We start from the raw sequence: 14,154 nt of genomic DNA on the forward strand, positions 1-14,154 counted from the left end.
TAACACAATATAAAAAAAAAAATTCTCCAGGCTGATGGACAGTGGAGATGCCTCTAGAAAAGGTATTTAAGAAAGCATCTATTCCATTTTCATGTCCCTGATCTCATTGTCAGACTGCATCGAAGTCAGGGTTTTGGCTTCAATTCTTCTTAATTAAAGTTTTTGGTCCTTGTATTTGGAGTTGTTTTCCTAGTCCAGAGAAAGAGCGTGGACTAAAATATGTCCTAATCATTTGTTGCATATGAACATCTCCATTGGCAAAAAAGTTAATAGTATTTTAACTGTTTGTGTTTTCAGTTGATAAGGCACATGGATTGTTTTGGGCAGAGGTGAAGCAACAGGGGTTTGAGTGAGGTCACATGTGAGTCTATTACTTGGAGCTGCTGGGATTAATCATTTTTGGTTTTGTTTTCTGCAGTAGCCAAATGTTTCATGCAGCTGAGAGTACAATTTTTGGAGAGTGACCAGCCTCTGCTTCCAAAGCAGGTTTATTTTTTACCATAATCATAAAACATGTACTCTTTTCTTTCTTCTAGCTTAAAACTAGAGATCGATATATTAATAGCCTGAAAAAGAAATGCCAGAAGGAGTCTGAGCAAAACAAAGAAAAACAAAGACGAATTGAAACCTTAGAAAAATACCTGGCTGACCTACCAACACTGGATGATATAGAAGGGCAGACTAAACAGGTAAGGTGAAGGGAGTTTGGTTTACCTTTTGAAAATATAAGTAAGCTGCCTAATATCTGTTGGCAAGTCTTTTACTGTTTCAACGTACTTTTTTTTTCCACTATCTGTTTAGGAAGAGAAGCATTTCAATGTTTTAGAAATCACTGTAGGTATTAGGATTTCTCATAGTCAGATAAGCAAAATGGGCCTGAGATTCTGCAGCAGGTGCCAGCAAGGCTGTGGCCTGCTGCAAGGCCTTCTGCTGATGTGGCATCGTGTCTGACTAACGTAACCTGTGTTAGCTGCACATTCTAGAAGAGAAGAACAGGCAACTTCAAGAAACTATGGCTGAGTTAGAAAAGAAGCTCGGCGAGGCCCGGTCGCAGTGCAGAGAGAGAGAATTACAGCTGGCATCTCAGAAGAAAAAAGAAAAAGAGCTGGTCACAACAGTGCAGAGGTATGAACAGCTGCTCCACCTGTGCCCTGAAATGAGTGTGCTTTCCCACTCGATGTCAAGACCTAATGTTATTCGTAATCTTAATCTATTACAATGCTAATGACTTTTTATGGCAAGGGTTTTATTTATGGCAAGTTGCAATTAATACCACAGAGAAGAGTCTCCCTAGGACACTCTTCACTATTTTTCTTTAAGGATGTGGGACACTACTGCAATGGCATCATAGCCTGCTGGCATATAGAAGATGGAATAAATTTGTGCAGCAAAGGGGCATTGTACAGAAGCTGTCAGCACGGCTGTTAGATAACTGATCCTGTTACGAGCTGTGGAAAAACTCCCTGGATATTGGCTGATGGGTATGTCCAGGGAGGGGTCAAAGCTTTCCAGAAATTGTTCTTACCTTTTCCCTGAAGGTGCAGGTATTTACAGGGAGATTTAGCTGAAGGTAATTTGTTGTCATTGAACTTGCATAAAAATGAAAAACAAATGGGGCAGATATTGAAGAACATTACTGGTAAGACATGGAGACTTTGTTACTGTGTTACATTTTAGATCAGAGGAGCTACTTAAACACTTAACTTAAAAAAAAAAAAAAGGAAGAGTGAAGCAGAGGAGAATCTCTTTTAATAGTTTACCTTCCTGCAGCTCACTGTCCCTCCCTTGGGTGAAGGTGCATGCCACAGGAGTCTGAAAGGTTTCCGTGATGAAAGGCAAGCTGGCTGGGTCGCCCTGCCAACCAAATTGTTGACACATTGTTTCCATCTTACCAATGAAAGACCTTTTTCCTTCGTGCTAATAATCTAGAGGGGGATCATTCTGTCTTTTCTGAAAGCCTACAAATAGTTGGGGTGACCTCTGGTTTCAAAATTAGACAGCAAGATTAGCACTAATAAAAAATGCATTTCCTTTCTGAGAGAAGGTGAGCAGACAAAGGCTGTAGCTACACCTAGAGGCTTGGGCTGAGCTACAGAGGGTCTCGTGGCAGGAGTGGCTTTGTGCTCTCCCTTATGAGTCACAGGGAGCGTGAAGGACAGGCCACCAGTACTGGGCACCACCTCTGATTCTGGACTCCACTTTGACTTGTATGTGCCACACAGAGAGACTCTGATTTTAAAGTTCCTGAAGCTTTTGAGAGGTTTGAAAATTCCTCTGATCTGTACTGGAGCAGGCTTTGCCTCCCACAGTAGCACAGAGCAACTGAGCACCACAAAGCTTTTCTTTGCTTCTCTCTGCCCTCTCTCCCTACACAGTACTGCTGGAGCTGTGCCTTTTGGGAGACACGGCACACAACCTGGCCCATAAAACCTGCATTCTGCTGCATGAATCTGTCCTTGCCACTGCCATGGCAACTTCAGTATTTAGGGTTTTTTGCATCATTCATCTGCTCTTGGTTTGCTCATTCATAAGGCTGGATTCTGATAGGAACAGTTTTACGGGTCTGGTTGGAAGATGGTGCAAGTTTCTGGTTTTTGCTAGAACACACAACCCTCTGGTTTCAATCAGCCCTCTTAATCGTTCTTTTATGTTGAATGACAGTTTACAACAGAAAGTAGAAAAATGCCTGGAAGATGGTATTCGGCTTCCTATGTTGGACACGAAACAGCTTCAGAGTGAGAATGAATGTCTTAAAGAGAAGAATGAGAAAGCCAGTAAGGTTAGTCTGCAAATTATCTGCTCATGGCATCTTTAACCTTAAGTACTGCATTTCTTTTATTTTTCCTGCATTAGAAATAAGTATCTCATTAAAGAATTACACATTTGTTGCTAATTCAGATTACTTTTCAATACCTGTCTGTTTCTGTTCAGTACATTTATTTTGCATGAATTTCGTGTTCTTTCAGAATTGAACTTTCTCTTCTCATTTACATTTTCAAAGATTCTATTTAAAATCTCTGGGTACACACCTGTAAGCTGATTTTTGGATAAGGATCTAAAGAGATTCAAGCCTTCTAAACTGCTGAATTTTATATTGTAGGTCATAGACAATCAGCAAAATCAGATAGCTGGACTGATTTTAGACATGCAGGTAAGGAAGAATGTATATTCTGTTGTTTACTGTGTACAGTTTTAATTTATAAAAAGAACATTGCTAAAGTTGAATTTTATCCTTTTATCTTTCTGAATAGGAATCAAAAGTAGAACTGCCAAGAACTTAGTCTTATGGCCTCCAATTTGCCTGTGTTGCCTTGCAGGCTCATAATGTAGTCATTATGTTTGTATGGTTTAGCATTTGCTGGTACTTATCAAAAAGTGAAAAACATCCTTATGCTGCTGGTCTAGTGTTATGTGCAAAAATTGTGACACAGGCAAATGTTACTTTGGGTGTTGTATAATGAAAAAGAAGTTCAACTTGAACTCCATAACTTTTCTGAGGTTCTCTGTCCTTCTTTATAGTTAAGATTATTTACATATATATTCTGTTTATATGTCATGCTTATCAGAGATACAAGCAACTTGCTAAATGTATTATCATCAATCTAAATCTTTTCATGTTTCCTAAAATTTCTGATCTTTTTCTCACCATCACCTCTATCTTGAGACTGGTGATCTTTGGTGTTTTTTGTGCTTAGCCTGAAATGACTTTAGAGAGCTGGGGTTAGGAAATACTGAGTAGTTGTGACTGTCTGTGAACAGAATAGTGTTCTGTTCTCCAGGACTTTCTCTTATTTTTCCTCTTGAAGTATTTTATATAAGGACAGAAAATAAGATTAGAAAATGGTGTCAACCGTCAAATTACTTGTAGACTACAGCAACTTTTTTTTGTCCTTGGTATCCCCAGCCTTCCATATACATTACCTGGGAAATGTTGAAAATTAGTTCATTACAAATTGAAATCCCTTATCAGCACAGAGATGTAATTTATCTTCAGCTCAGATGATCTCATTTTATTCCCTGTCTTCTGCCATATTTTAAACTTATGCTTGAGAATGTATTTCAGTTCATTGTTTTTAACTTATAAGCTGAAAGCAAATTCTGTTTCAGACAGCAGTGTATGAAGCAGTACTAGTTTCTATTTGCTTGTAATCGTGGTGAAATGATTTTGATCTTCCTTGTATGGTTTTGCTTCATTGATTTGTTCTTCTGAGTGAGAGGGATTAAAATTCTGGTTGGTCTTGACAAGATGCTGTGCTGCATATATAGTACCTCTTCAGAAAGAGAAAAATTATGGATTACAATGCTGTTTTAAAAAAATCCATATTTACATGATTAATTTAGATATCACAAAATTAAAATTTTTGCTACAAAACACAGACAGTAGAAATAGGTCAGATTATATGACGCCTGTGTTACCCGAAGTACATCTGTCAACCCTGTCAGTCACAATAAACCCAAACTGTGCCAGGCTGGGAGTATTGCCACCATTTTGTAACTTTGGAAAGCATATGGAAAAATTAAGGGTGAAGTACAGAGGATTCATAGCACAATTAGGAACTTGGAAACCCTAGCACTGTAGGCTCAGCCAAGCTGTTAAGCACATGTGCTTTTTCTGAGCTTTAAGATTAGAGTAGCAGAGAATGATAGATGTTTGGTCTGTCTTTTAAAAATAAACACTGATTTCCACTTCTAGTAGTTCCTGTTACATGGTGCAACTCTTGAGCTGAATGTGTGCATGTTGTTTAGAATATTCTAGAAGTTGTTTTTTAATTAGTTTGCAGAGTCATGCAAATTTAATGGCAGGTGTAGTTCTGAAAATACACTGGGGAAGGTAATATTTTTCACCTTGTCTTCCCTCCACCCTCAGGAAGGCTGCAGGGTCAAACCTTATGTTGTCATTGACATGATCATGAAGCGTGTAAGTGGTAGGGCTAATGGATGTAGCATACCTGGGGCTCTGGGTGTCCCTGAACTTGCTCATCCTCAAAGACTGTTAAAATTGGGAGATACTTGGAAGTTGGAAGGGTGTTTTGGGCACTTGCATTGCCCTGTTCACTTCCTACTTCCTAAATATCTTCTGTTTGGCTGCTGCTACAGATGGAGCTAGAAGGACCTTCAGGCTGACCCAGTAATGGCCATTTTTCTCAGTACAGAGTGTTTCTAAAAAAATAAAGATGATGATTTAACATCACTGCAGGTTCTGCTCATCTGCAAGCATGCAAGAGGAAATGCCTGAAGCAGTTATTTCCTGCCTTGTCCTACCCCAGGGTGTTTCCTTTGCTGTGAGGCAGGACTCTCCTTCCTCCTGCCCTTTCTCCCACTGGCGTGTGTAGCTGCGTTTTCTTGAAGAGCTTATCTTTAGGATGCACATTACTTCAGCACTTCCTTTCAAGGGTCATGGTGTGGGTGAAAAGAGCAGCAGGTCAAGTGTATGAAAATGGTTTTAAAAACAAGTAGTCGTTTCTGGGTTCTGCCTGCTGCTTCTTACTATTTATGTGAAAATGAAGTAGGGGGTTTTTTAGTTCATATTAAGGCTGTAAATGTTAGCACCATTGTTTTCCAGTTTTGCAGAGTATGATAGAGTTGCTATTCATTGTTAGTATTCAGATAAGATGGTTTGAATATTCCTCTTTCTGAATTTTGTCAGATGACCTTGAAAGACATATCTACAGACTTAAAAGCCAAGTAGTGGAATAAATATGAGTTCTTTTAAGAACAAACGCACCTGTGGTCATGCTGAATTCACTCCAAAAACTCCACTTTGAAATATTTCATGATTTCTCAGTTTCAGTTCTGCAGTTGAAAACTGGGGAATTGACAGCAGCTGATTCCATGTTGCAGCAGTTTTTTTGTTTGTTGCTGCTTGTGATTGATCTGGAAGTCAATCGTGAAAAGCTGCAATACTGAAAATAGTAATTATTGTATCTATTACAGATGCAACTTCAAATAAGTTTGTTTTTTGCCTGTGGTTTTTTTCAGTACAGTAGAATTGTATAGACTGTTCTATCATGTGTCTGAATGACTTTACAGAGGTTGCTGCTCTATATCAGCTATCAAAGACTTTCTTCTCAACTCTATAGGTGAGGTGAATTCTGTTGTGAAAGGTTGTGGGAAGTCCTTCCTTAGTCTTTGTCTAAAGTAGAGAATGAAACAGATCTTCAGTTATACCTTGGAATGACACAAATGAAGCTTTCTTGTGGTGTATCTACTGCTTATGTAAAGTGAAATTGTTTGATTAGAATAAACAATATTGCATAGTTATTTTGGACTTCATGCATTCCTTATTGGGGTAAGGTTTTTCATGCATACAGCCTTTTGTTTCTAAAGAGATTCTGCTTATTTAAAAGGTTTCGTGATACTTGGAATAGTGTGTTAGTGTACAGTGAGCTGGGGTACAGCTGAATATTACCAGGTGAAGCGTGGTAGAAAGTAAAAAATGAAGAATTAGTACAAAAGCACAAAGTAATTGAAACTTAGAAATTTACTGAGGATGCAGGTTTTTAAGTGCTGATATAAAGCATGAAAATTTAAAATCTTTACCTGTGTTTTTATTCACTTCAGTCTATGCAAGAGAAGCTTTCACAAGAAAAGTTGATAATTCAGAAGATGACAAATGAGCTTGAGGAAAAAGAAAGAAATATAGAGCAGTTGAATAAAACTCTCTCTGAAGTAAGTAAAAACTCCAGTAACCCACCCCTGACCACGCCAGCTGGGAAGAACCCTTGGTAGGGCTTATAAGATCCCTTGGTAGGGCTTTATGACCTTAATGACGTCTTAACTGTCCTGGCTACAATGCAGACGTATAATACATCCTATCCCTTACCTCAAGAAGGGAGAACTTAAAGGGTGAAGATGGTTAAGAAATGGTAACATGAAACAGTAATATAGAAGCTGTCTATTTGCCATTCTTTGGAGAGGTACAGAAATATTGATTATATGTTTGGAATTTAATTATTTTTATTTATATTGTTTGTGGTTTGGAACAGAAAACTTTCTGCTATAGTGCATGATGCAGACTTAACTTTCCCCTTTTTTCCATTTGGTTTTCACAAAGAACCAAAGACTGATGGAAGAGAATGCCTGCCTGAAGGAGCAGATGCGGCTGGTGGAGCAGTCCAGGCAGCCAGTATCTGAGAAGATGCCTATAGCAGACCAGTTGTTCAAGGAAATGTCCCATTGCTTGTTTGACTTGAAAGCACTGTGCAGTATTCTTACCCAGAGAGCTCAGGGCAAGGAGCCTAACCTTTCCTTACTGCTGGGAATCAGATGTAAGTGATGTTGTCATGCCAATGCTTAATAATGTTTTGACACAAAGGAATAACAGTTTAGCTCAGTGTTGCTCAAACTTGCCAGCTGGACAAGCTGGTGTCCTCACTGTGCCGCTGGAAGAGTGGTGCACGAACTCATGGAGCTCTCTGGAAAAGCTGAACTCTTAGTGTGCCTGTGCCACTAAATGCATATGATTACACAGGTCCTTACCAAGTCAGGAAAGCAGGTAGCTGGCTCTTCATGTGGACCCAATCATGGCTGTGTTCACTGCTCTAGAAAAGAAAGATGTGTAGCCAGGTGTCTGTCTCTCCTGAGACATAGTGCACTCACTGTGAGGGTTAATGGATGCTAATGGGGCTTTAAAACAAAAACACACATCGTGGTTTTTTTGTTTTAAAGCCCTTAGGATCAAGTGGTAGGAATATACATCTGTTGTTTGAAGATGTGTATGTCTGATTTGGGGGTGGGGGTCCAGGTGTATTATATAAGCCTCATGGTAACTTCATCTCTAGTACTGTTAACAGTACATCTAGTCTTCAGCACTTACTAAGCTGTTAAATTTAACCAGGAAATGAGAGAAAAATGCCCTTTTAAAGCCAGTCACACAGAGTTTGTGTTAGGTCTTTTAACAAGCCTAACAAACAGTTACATTTTTTTTAAATGAGTGTATCATATTCTAATGTTTTCTGAATGTTAATTGGAATTAATCAGGTAGACAGATTGCTGAACTGAACCATCAGCAGGGTGAAAAGGTAAAGTACAGTGTTCTGTGCCGCAAGAGCTACTACACGCCTTCTAGCCCTCTTTTCTGAGTGGCTATAGAAAACTCCTAAACCTCTAGGAAATGGCTCTTCTGTCCAGTTTTTTTCACTGCTGTTCTGATTCATCAGACTTCAGCAAGTCTAGATCTTGGTGCAAACAGAAAAGCATATCTTTCAGAGAAGCACTGATGGGCTCTGAATTGACTTTAAGTTCATGTGGTACCATGTTTTCTTAGCTTTTCATCATGCTGAAGTGTGATTTGTCTTGATGTAACTAAAGTGACCTTCCTCCTATTTCAAAGAGGATTAGTAGTTGAAGTATTCACAGAGTACAGTTGCTAGAGCTTTAACCTCGGATGTTGTTTTTCGTAGCACTGAGCTGTTCAGCTGAAGAGAGTGAAAATTACCACAGCACAGAAACTCTTTCAAAGAAGCTCTTGGACGTTTGTCAGTTACGGAAGGATATTGATGAATTGAGGACTATAATGTCAGACCGTTATGCTCAAGACATGGGGGACAATTGCATTACTCAATGACAAAACTTCATCTAGTAGAAAACGACTTACTAAATCCTGCTGTGTCACAGGTCTTTTCATTTCTACTAAGGAGCCATATTGGAAGGCTGCAAATAGCCCCAGACATGCACCTGTGAGGGCTGCGTATAATTAACCTTGGGAGTCTGGTCTGGAGGGGAGAGTCAGCATTGAACAGAGTGGTACAAACTGCAAGAAATCTTTTCTCCAAACTACTGAATGTAGGAACAAGCTGTGAAGAATGATTCAGTTGGACACTCTGTTTCCTTCATTAGGGCTCATTTCATTACTTCACCTAGTTTTTGGAATCAGAGCTTCAAAACAGCCGTGCTGCTACTGCTCTCAGTCCTTTCCTTCATCAAGGGTTTGTGTGGCATTAAATGTGTTCTGATATTAGAGGAGAAGGTCGAAGGACCTGTAGCTGTAAGTGGTGAAGCCAGAGGTTTCTGCCACTGCACTTCACTCTAAGAATTGCAGTTGGAACAATCTTGGAGCACTACAAAAGTAGTTGCTATCCAAGTTGTCTAAAAATAGGAATATAGGAAAGATGGTTTTAGTAATGGATTGTTTGTCCAATAGCAGAAACCCCCCCAAGTTTAACTCCTTTATGCAAACAAGTCCATAAAATATAGCTATATCAGGTTGTTTGAAGTGGTCTCACATTGCTGTAAGAAGTTTCAGTAATATGAAGTCTGTGACAAACCCAGAGAAGCTATAAGACATGAAACTGTAGCATAGTACATGGCTGCAGGAAAACAAACAAACAAACAAACAAAACAACCTACAACTGTACTTTGGTGTTTGTGTTAACTTTTTCCTTAGGTCCTCTCAGTTTTAAAATGTGGCTGGTCTGTGTTCTGTTGCTGAAGGCCTCTGATGAGGTTGTGCACCACCTCAACCATTTTTTACCACAGCTATAGAAAGGGTGTTTAACTCTTGGCAAAATCAGGGCTCGAACCAGAAGTTTTCCAGTTAGAAGTATTAAGTACTTGGTTATCTGAGAACTGCAACATTTGCCACATTGTTTTGGAATTTTTGATCTCTCCATTTTTGTAGGAAGCAATTACCTAAAAAAATAAGATTGTGTTCCATAGCTTATTCAATGAGTATCACTTGGCAGTGCTGTTTAACTCCCATGGGACAGATGACATTTCCTGGAACATTACTGCAAGGTAGCTGCACAGTTATGCATGCTGGAAAATAATATTTAACTGAAGAAAACAAAAACTTGTGAAGAGCAAAACCACTTCCAAAACACACTGTTAAGAAAAATACGTGCATCACTTACACGTGTGGGACTAAAAGAAGGTTTCAGATGCTTTAAAATGCAAGTCAGTCAACTTACCCGTAGTGGGGATACCAGCAGAAATCTCTTAGAAAGCTTAGCAATTAGAACCAAGAAAATTCTAGGGTAACATTTTTATGGCAAAAGTGTTAGTATCTTCCGTTTTCTGATTATATTTGTGTTAATAGAAAAAAGTGGTAAAGCAACATATGCTGGTTACCAGTTTTAACTTGGTGATATTTTGCTTTCTGTCGATTGTTAAACACTTACCATTAATGTTGTTTTTATAATTTAGTGTTTATTTTTTTTAACTATATGCATTTATTTATTTCGCAGTTTTCTCTATCCTGAAACTGCACTTGGACTAATTTGCGAAAAATAACGTTGCTATTTATATTACTGCTACATGGTGTTTCCAGATAGATTAATCTGGTTCAGCTTCTGTGAGCACTAAAACAGTGTCTAGAGGAAATCGCAAGTGAAATTGTCTAGTGTCTACTTAAAGGAAAAGAAATGAGGCCATTTTATTTTAAATTTCTATGCTCTTTCTGTGTGCATGCTGCAATCTCTCCACAAGGGTGCAATTTTCTCTGGTTTTCCTTGTCCTTCTCAATGCTGTGATGGAGGTGGAGTTGGAAATATGAGTATGCTCTTCTCATTGATGTAACAAGTTTTGTCATGATTGGGGAAAAGGTCTTCTGAACTAATCTGCATTTTAGACTGCAAACAGATCAATGGTAATTATCTAAAGGGGTGATTTATTCTGGAAGCTCATTAGCAGTATTAATTCCACATTAATACACATCTTCCACATTGAAGGTGTACTTTTTTTACTAGCGCAAAACTGAAGACAAGGAACTTTGTACAAATGGGCTGGCATGGTTTTCTGTGCCTCTTACAGTATTGGCTTTTGTAACTAAAGCCTCAGCTCGTTCCTTTGGTGTAGTTTGCTGGTTTTGGTCCTGCAGTGAAGTAGTAGTCTTCAGTTTATGGCATCTGTCTCCTACCAGAATTCAACAATAGCATTTCAGGTAATAAATGAGAAGCATTAGGGAGAGAGGAAACACCTAAGTTACACGTTGTTTGTTTCCTTAAATGGCAATGTTGTACCTATAAAAATTTACCAAGCAACACTTTTTCTAAGTTTCATGAAAATAACAAGGAGGTTAATAGAGCAATTAGAGAGGAGCAAGAGATCTTTTTTTGAACTGTTAAGCTTGTCACTTGGCTGCTGTGCCTCCAGTGTCCCTCCTGTTAAAGGGTGATACCGTCCTGAAAGCTGAGATCAGTAATTTATGTTTGCAGAGCACTTCAGTTTTTATGGTCTTCGAGTATTAGTTGAAAATTTCTCTGGAAGGAGGTCCCAATTTATTTGTAATACTTTGATTGCAGCGCTGTAATCTTGCATTGTGATGGTTTTCTTACAGAACCTGTAATATTTATGTTGACTTTAAAGCACTTGATTTTAAAACCCCGTGAGTTTATCTGCCTCAGTCAAATTAAAGTAGGGAGGTAAATGATGGATGTATGAGCCAAAGATGCAGACTACCAACTGACTGTCTACAGTGATGCAGTATTTTGCTTTGATTCCTTAAAATTTGGCCTGTTGTAGTGGTAGCAATTACTATATATGCATCAGTTTACAGATGCCTCTAAATGGAATAAGCTTTGTCTAAGATATGCATGACTGTTTAATTGGTTAAAATGTAGTGTGTGTGTGGTGTCATTCAGCTTATTTAATACAGAGTTGATTAAAGAATGTTAACATTGGAATTGCTTAGATTTAGTCATGACAACTTTTTGCTGTAGCTGTTAGACAATCCCAAGGGCTGAAAAACAACCGCAGGTGAATGGATACTGTACCATTCTAGGTGTCAGCAAATTTGTACAGTAACATTTTGTATAGTTTCAGATTGAATTTATATGATCCTCCAGAAGATATTTACAGTAACTACTGTATTTAAGAATGTACTTTGAAAAAGACACGGCAAGTAAGTGTCTTCGGACAAGCTGTAGAGGATGCTATGTATTTACTATATAGAAGTAACGCAGCTCAGTCTTGTAAATGTGATTTAGGTTGCTGGCCTCTGCTGTGCAGCTTTATGGTGTGATAGTTGTGTGAAATTGTGGAGATTGCTGTAACCACCCACTCAGGCTCCAGCATTTGAAGCTGCTGGTGGTCAAGAAGTCATTACAAGAGCTGAAATTCCATCCTTTTCACTTCAAAAGGTTTCCTTCCTTCCTTTGCCCTCGCAGCCCACCTTTTCTTTCAAATGTTCTTTTGGACATTTTTCTTGCAGGGTAAGAGCACAAGGAAAGGAAGAAAGCAAACCCTGTCCTCCACAACCTGGTGTCATAGCGTGGGCAATGATGGCACACTGCAGTCTCTCTGCAAGGGCACAATTTGCTCCAGTTCTCCTTGTCCTTCTCAGTGCTATAACACAGGTGGAGTTGGAAGTATAACTGTGCTCTTCTCACTGATGTGACGAGTTCTGTTATGAGTGGGAAAAAGATCTTCTGAACTAATCTGCATTCTTAGACTGCAAACAGATCAATGGTTATTATCTAAAGGGATGATTTATTCCAGTAGCTAATTAGCAATATTAATTCCACAGCTGCATACCTTTGTGCCTTTTTTGCCTGAAGTAAGTGTATATTCCCCTTGAACTTTAAATAAGTTTTTAGGATGCTGATGACTGCACCTTCTTTTCTTCTCACCTGCCATTACTTTGTTAATAAGCTTTTGTAGTAAGAACTCTTGCATAATGTCTAGAAACAGAAGTACTTAAACTAGGTACTAGGTGTACACTTTGAATGTTAGACTGGTTGTAGTATGCAGCTTTTTTGAATATGATGCGTGAGCAGGAAACACAAATAATGTGTTTGTGTATATTAATTAAGTATATCATTAGTTCAGTGGGGAGGAGTGTCTGGAGCTCTCTTCTAAAAGCACAGCTGACATATGTACTGGATCAGTCCCTGAAGACTGGTAGTTTTGTAAATTGGGTTCAATTTTTGAACCGCTCAGAATACCTCATATGTAAATAGAGTTGTCATGACTTAATCACAATGTGTTCATTGTAAAAAGTAAAGGAGCCACTGGCTGGCTCAGCTTTAGGCTTGTTGTTCTTGCCTCTTTTTGTAATTTTTTTTAAAGTAGGGTTTACAGCTAGAATTTTGAATGCCAAAGTTCTATTTATTGAATAATAATAAAAGTTTTCATTGTTAATGACTGGTATTTTTCCACTGGAATTTGTTTGTTGATGTTTGGGATTTGTATCCGCAGAGCAGAAATAAATTTTGTTACAAAAGTAAATTTTTCATGGTTCTCATTTGTTCAATATCTGGCGTGTGACAGAAATGACCAAAGCTGGAGGCAAGAATGGAATCATGAAATATCTTCCCAATATCCACTCCAGCTTCCCTTCAATGGTCTGTAGTTCTGCTGGCATACGTAGTTCACTTCCTGTTTTCTTGGATGCTGATTGGAGAGATCACAGGTAGGTCTGTTTAAAAGACTGTATTAGCACAAAACAGTAGGCAGAAGTGTTACGATAGCTAGTTTCAAAGTTGCTGAAAGATTCATCAATTTTGGAACATATTGCCCCAAAGCTAGTCACACAGGGCAAAAAAATAAAATTGCATGGTGAAACATACCCAGCAGTGGGTCTGGTACCAAGAAGAGGACTGGTGAGCAGAAAGGAAATGTGTTTTTAATTCCTACTTTTCAGCTGGAAAGCACGAATGGATGTGTGGTCAGACTGAGCAGTAGTTAGGGCAGTCAGAAATTCCTGTGGCTTGAAATACTGCAAGTCAGCGTAGCCCAACACAACCAAGCAGCGTTGACTTCCATGTCAAGTTGGTCTGAGGAAAAGTCAAAGGTGAAGGATTTTAATCAGTGTAACAGAAGTCTTCACAAGTGCACAGGGAAGTGGGGTCACCCAAGAAAGTTTTGTTTCCTGACAGTTCCCTGTGATAAATCTTAGAGCCTGTTTGGAGCACTGAGTGCTGAATGAGCTTTGCATGTAGAGTGGTGTTCCCCTCTCTCCCCCTTAAACTCCATCATGCAGAGCACAAAAGTTGACACTACCTCTTTCCAAAGACACTGGGAAATTCACTTTCATAATTAACTAGTGCATTGTATATGGTAGACTTCACTTTTCTCCAGCATTGTGACTGAATGGACTGTGATGGACTTCTAACTCAATTAAAAACATTCTGTGCCTTACATTCCATGCCCTGTGTAAATACATGTAAAGGGCTGCACAGATGCCAGCTTTCTGTGAGATTTCTGAGGGTGGCCTTT

The 14,154-nt window shown here is 38.9% G+C and overlaps 1 protein-coding gene across 2 annotated transcripts in view; it reads left to right on the forward strand.

Moving 5' to 3' along the window:
• Positions 1–13,164, forward strand: part of CEP85L (centrosomal protein 85 like) — a 144,839-nt gene extending 131,675 nt beyond the window's left edge. For both annotated transcript variants that reach the window (XM_064649679.1, XM_064649678.1), the window contains exons 7-13: positions 537–689; positions 971–1,125; positions 2,662–2,779; positions 3,101–3,151; positions 6,562–6,669; positions 7,055–7,268; positions 8,403–13,164. In XM_064649679.1, coding sequence (XP_064505749.1) covers positions 537–689; positions 971–1,125; positions 2,662–2,779; positions 3,101–3,151; positions 6,562–6,669; positions 7,055–7,268; positions 8,403–8,566 — 963 coding nt within the window. In that variant the 3' untranslated portion in view covers positions 8,567–13,164. The remainder of the gene's footprint in view (positions 1–536; positions 690–970; positions 1,126–2,661; positions 2,780–3,100; positions 3,152–6,561; positions 6,670–7,054; positions 7,269–8,402) is intronic.
• The last annotated feature ends 990 nt before the right edge of the window (positions 13,165–14,154 follow it).

Source organism: Pseudopipra pipra, chromosome 3, assembly GCF_036250125.1.
Source record: "Pseudopipra pipra isolate bDixPip1 chromosome 3, bDixPip1.hap1, whole genome shotgun sequence".
In the NCBI taxonomy this organism is placed as follows: Eukaryota; Metazoa; Chordata; class Aves; order Passeriformes; family Pipridae; genus Pseudopipra; species Pseudopipra pipra.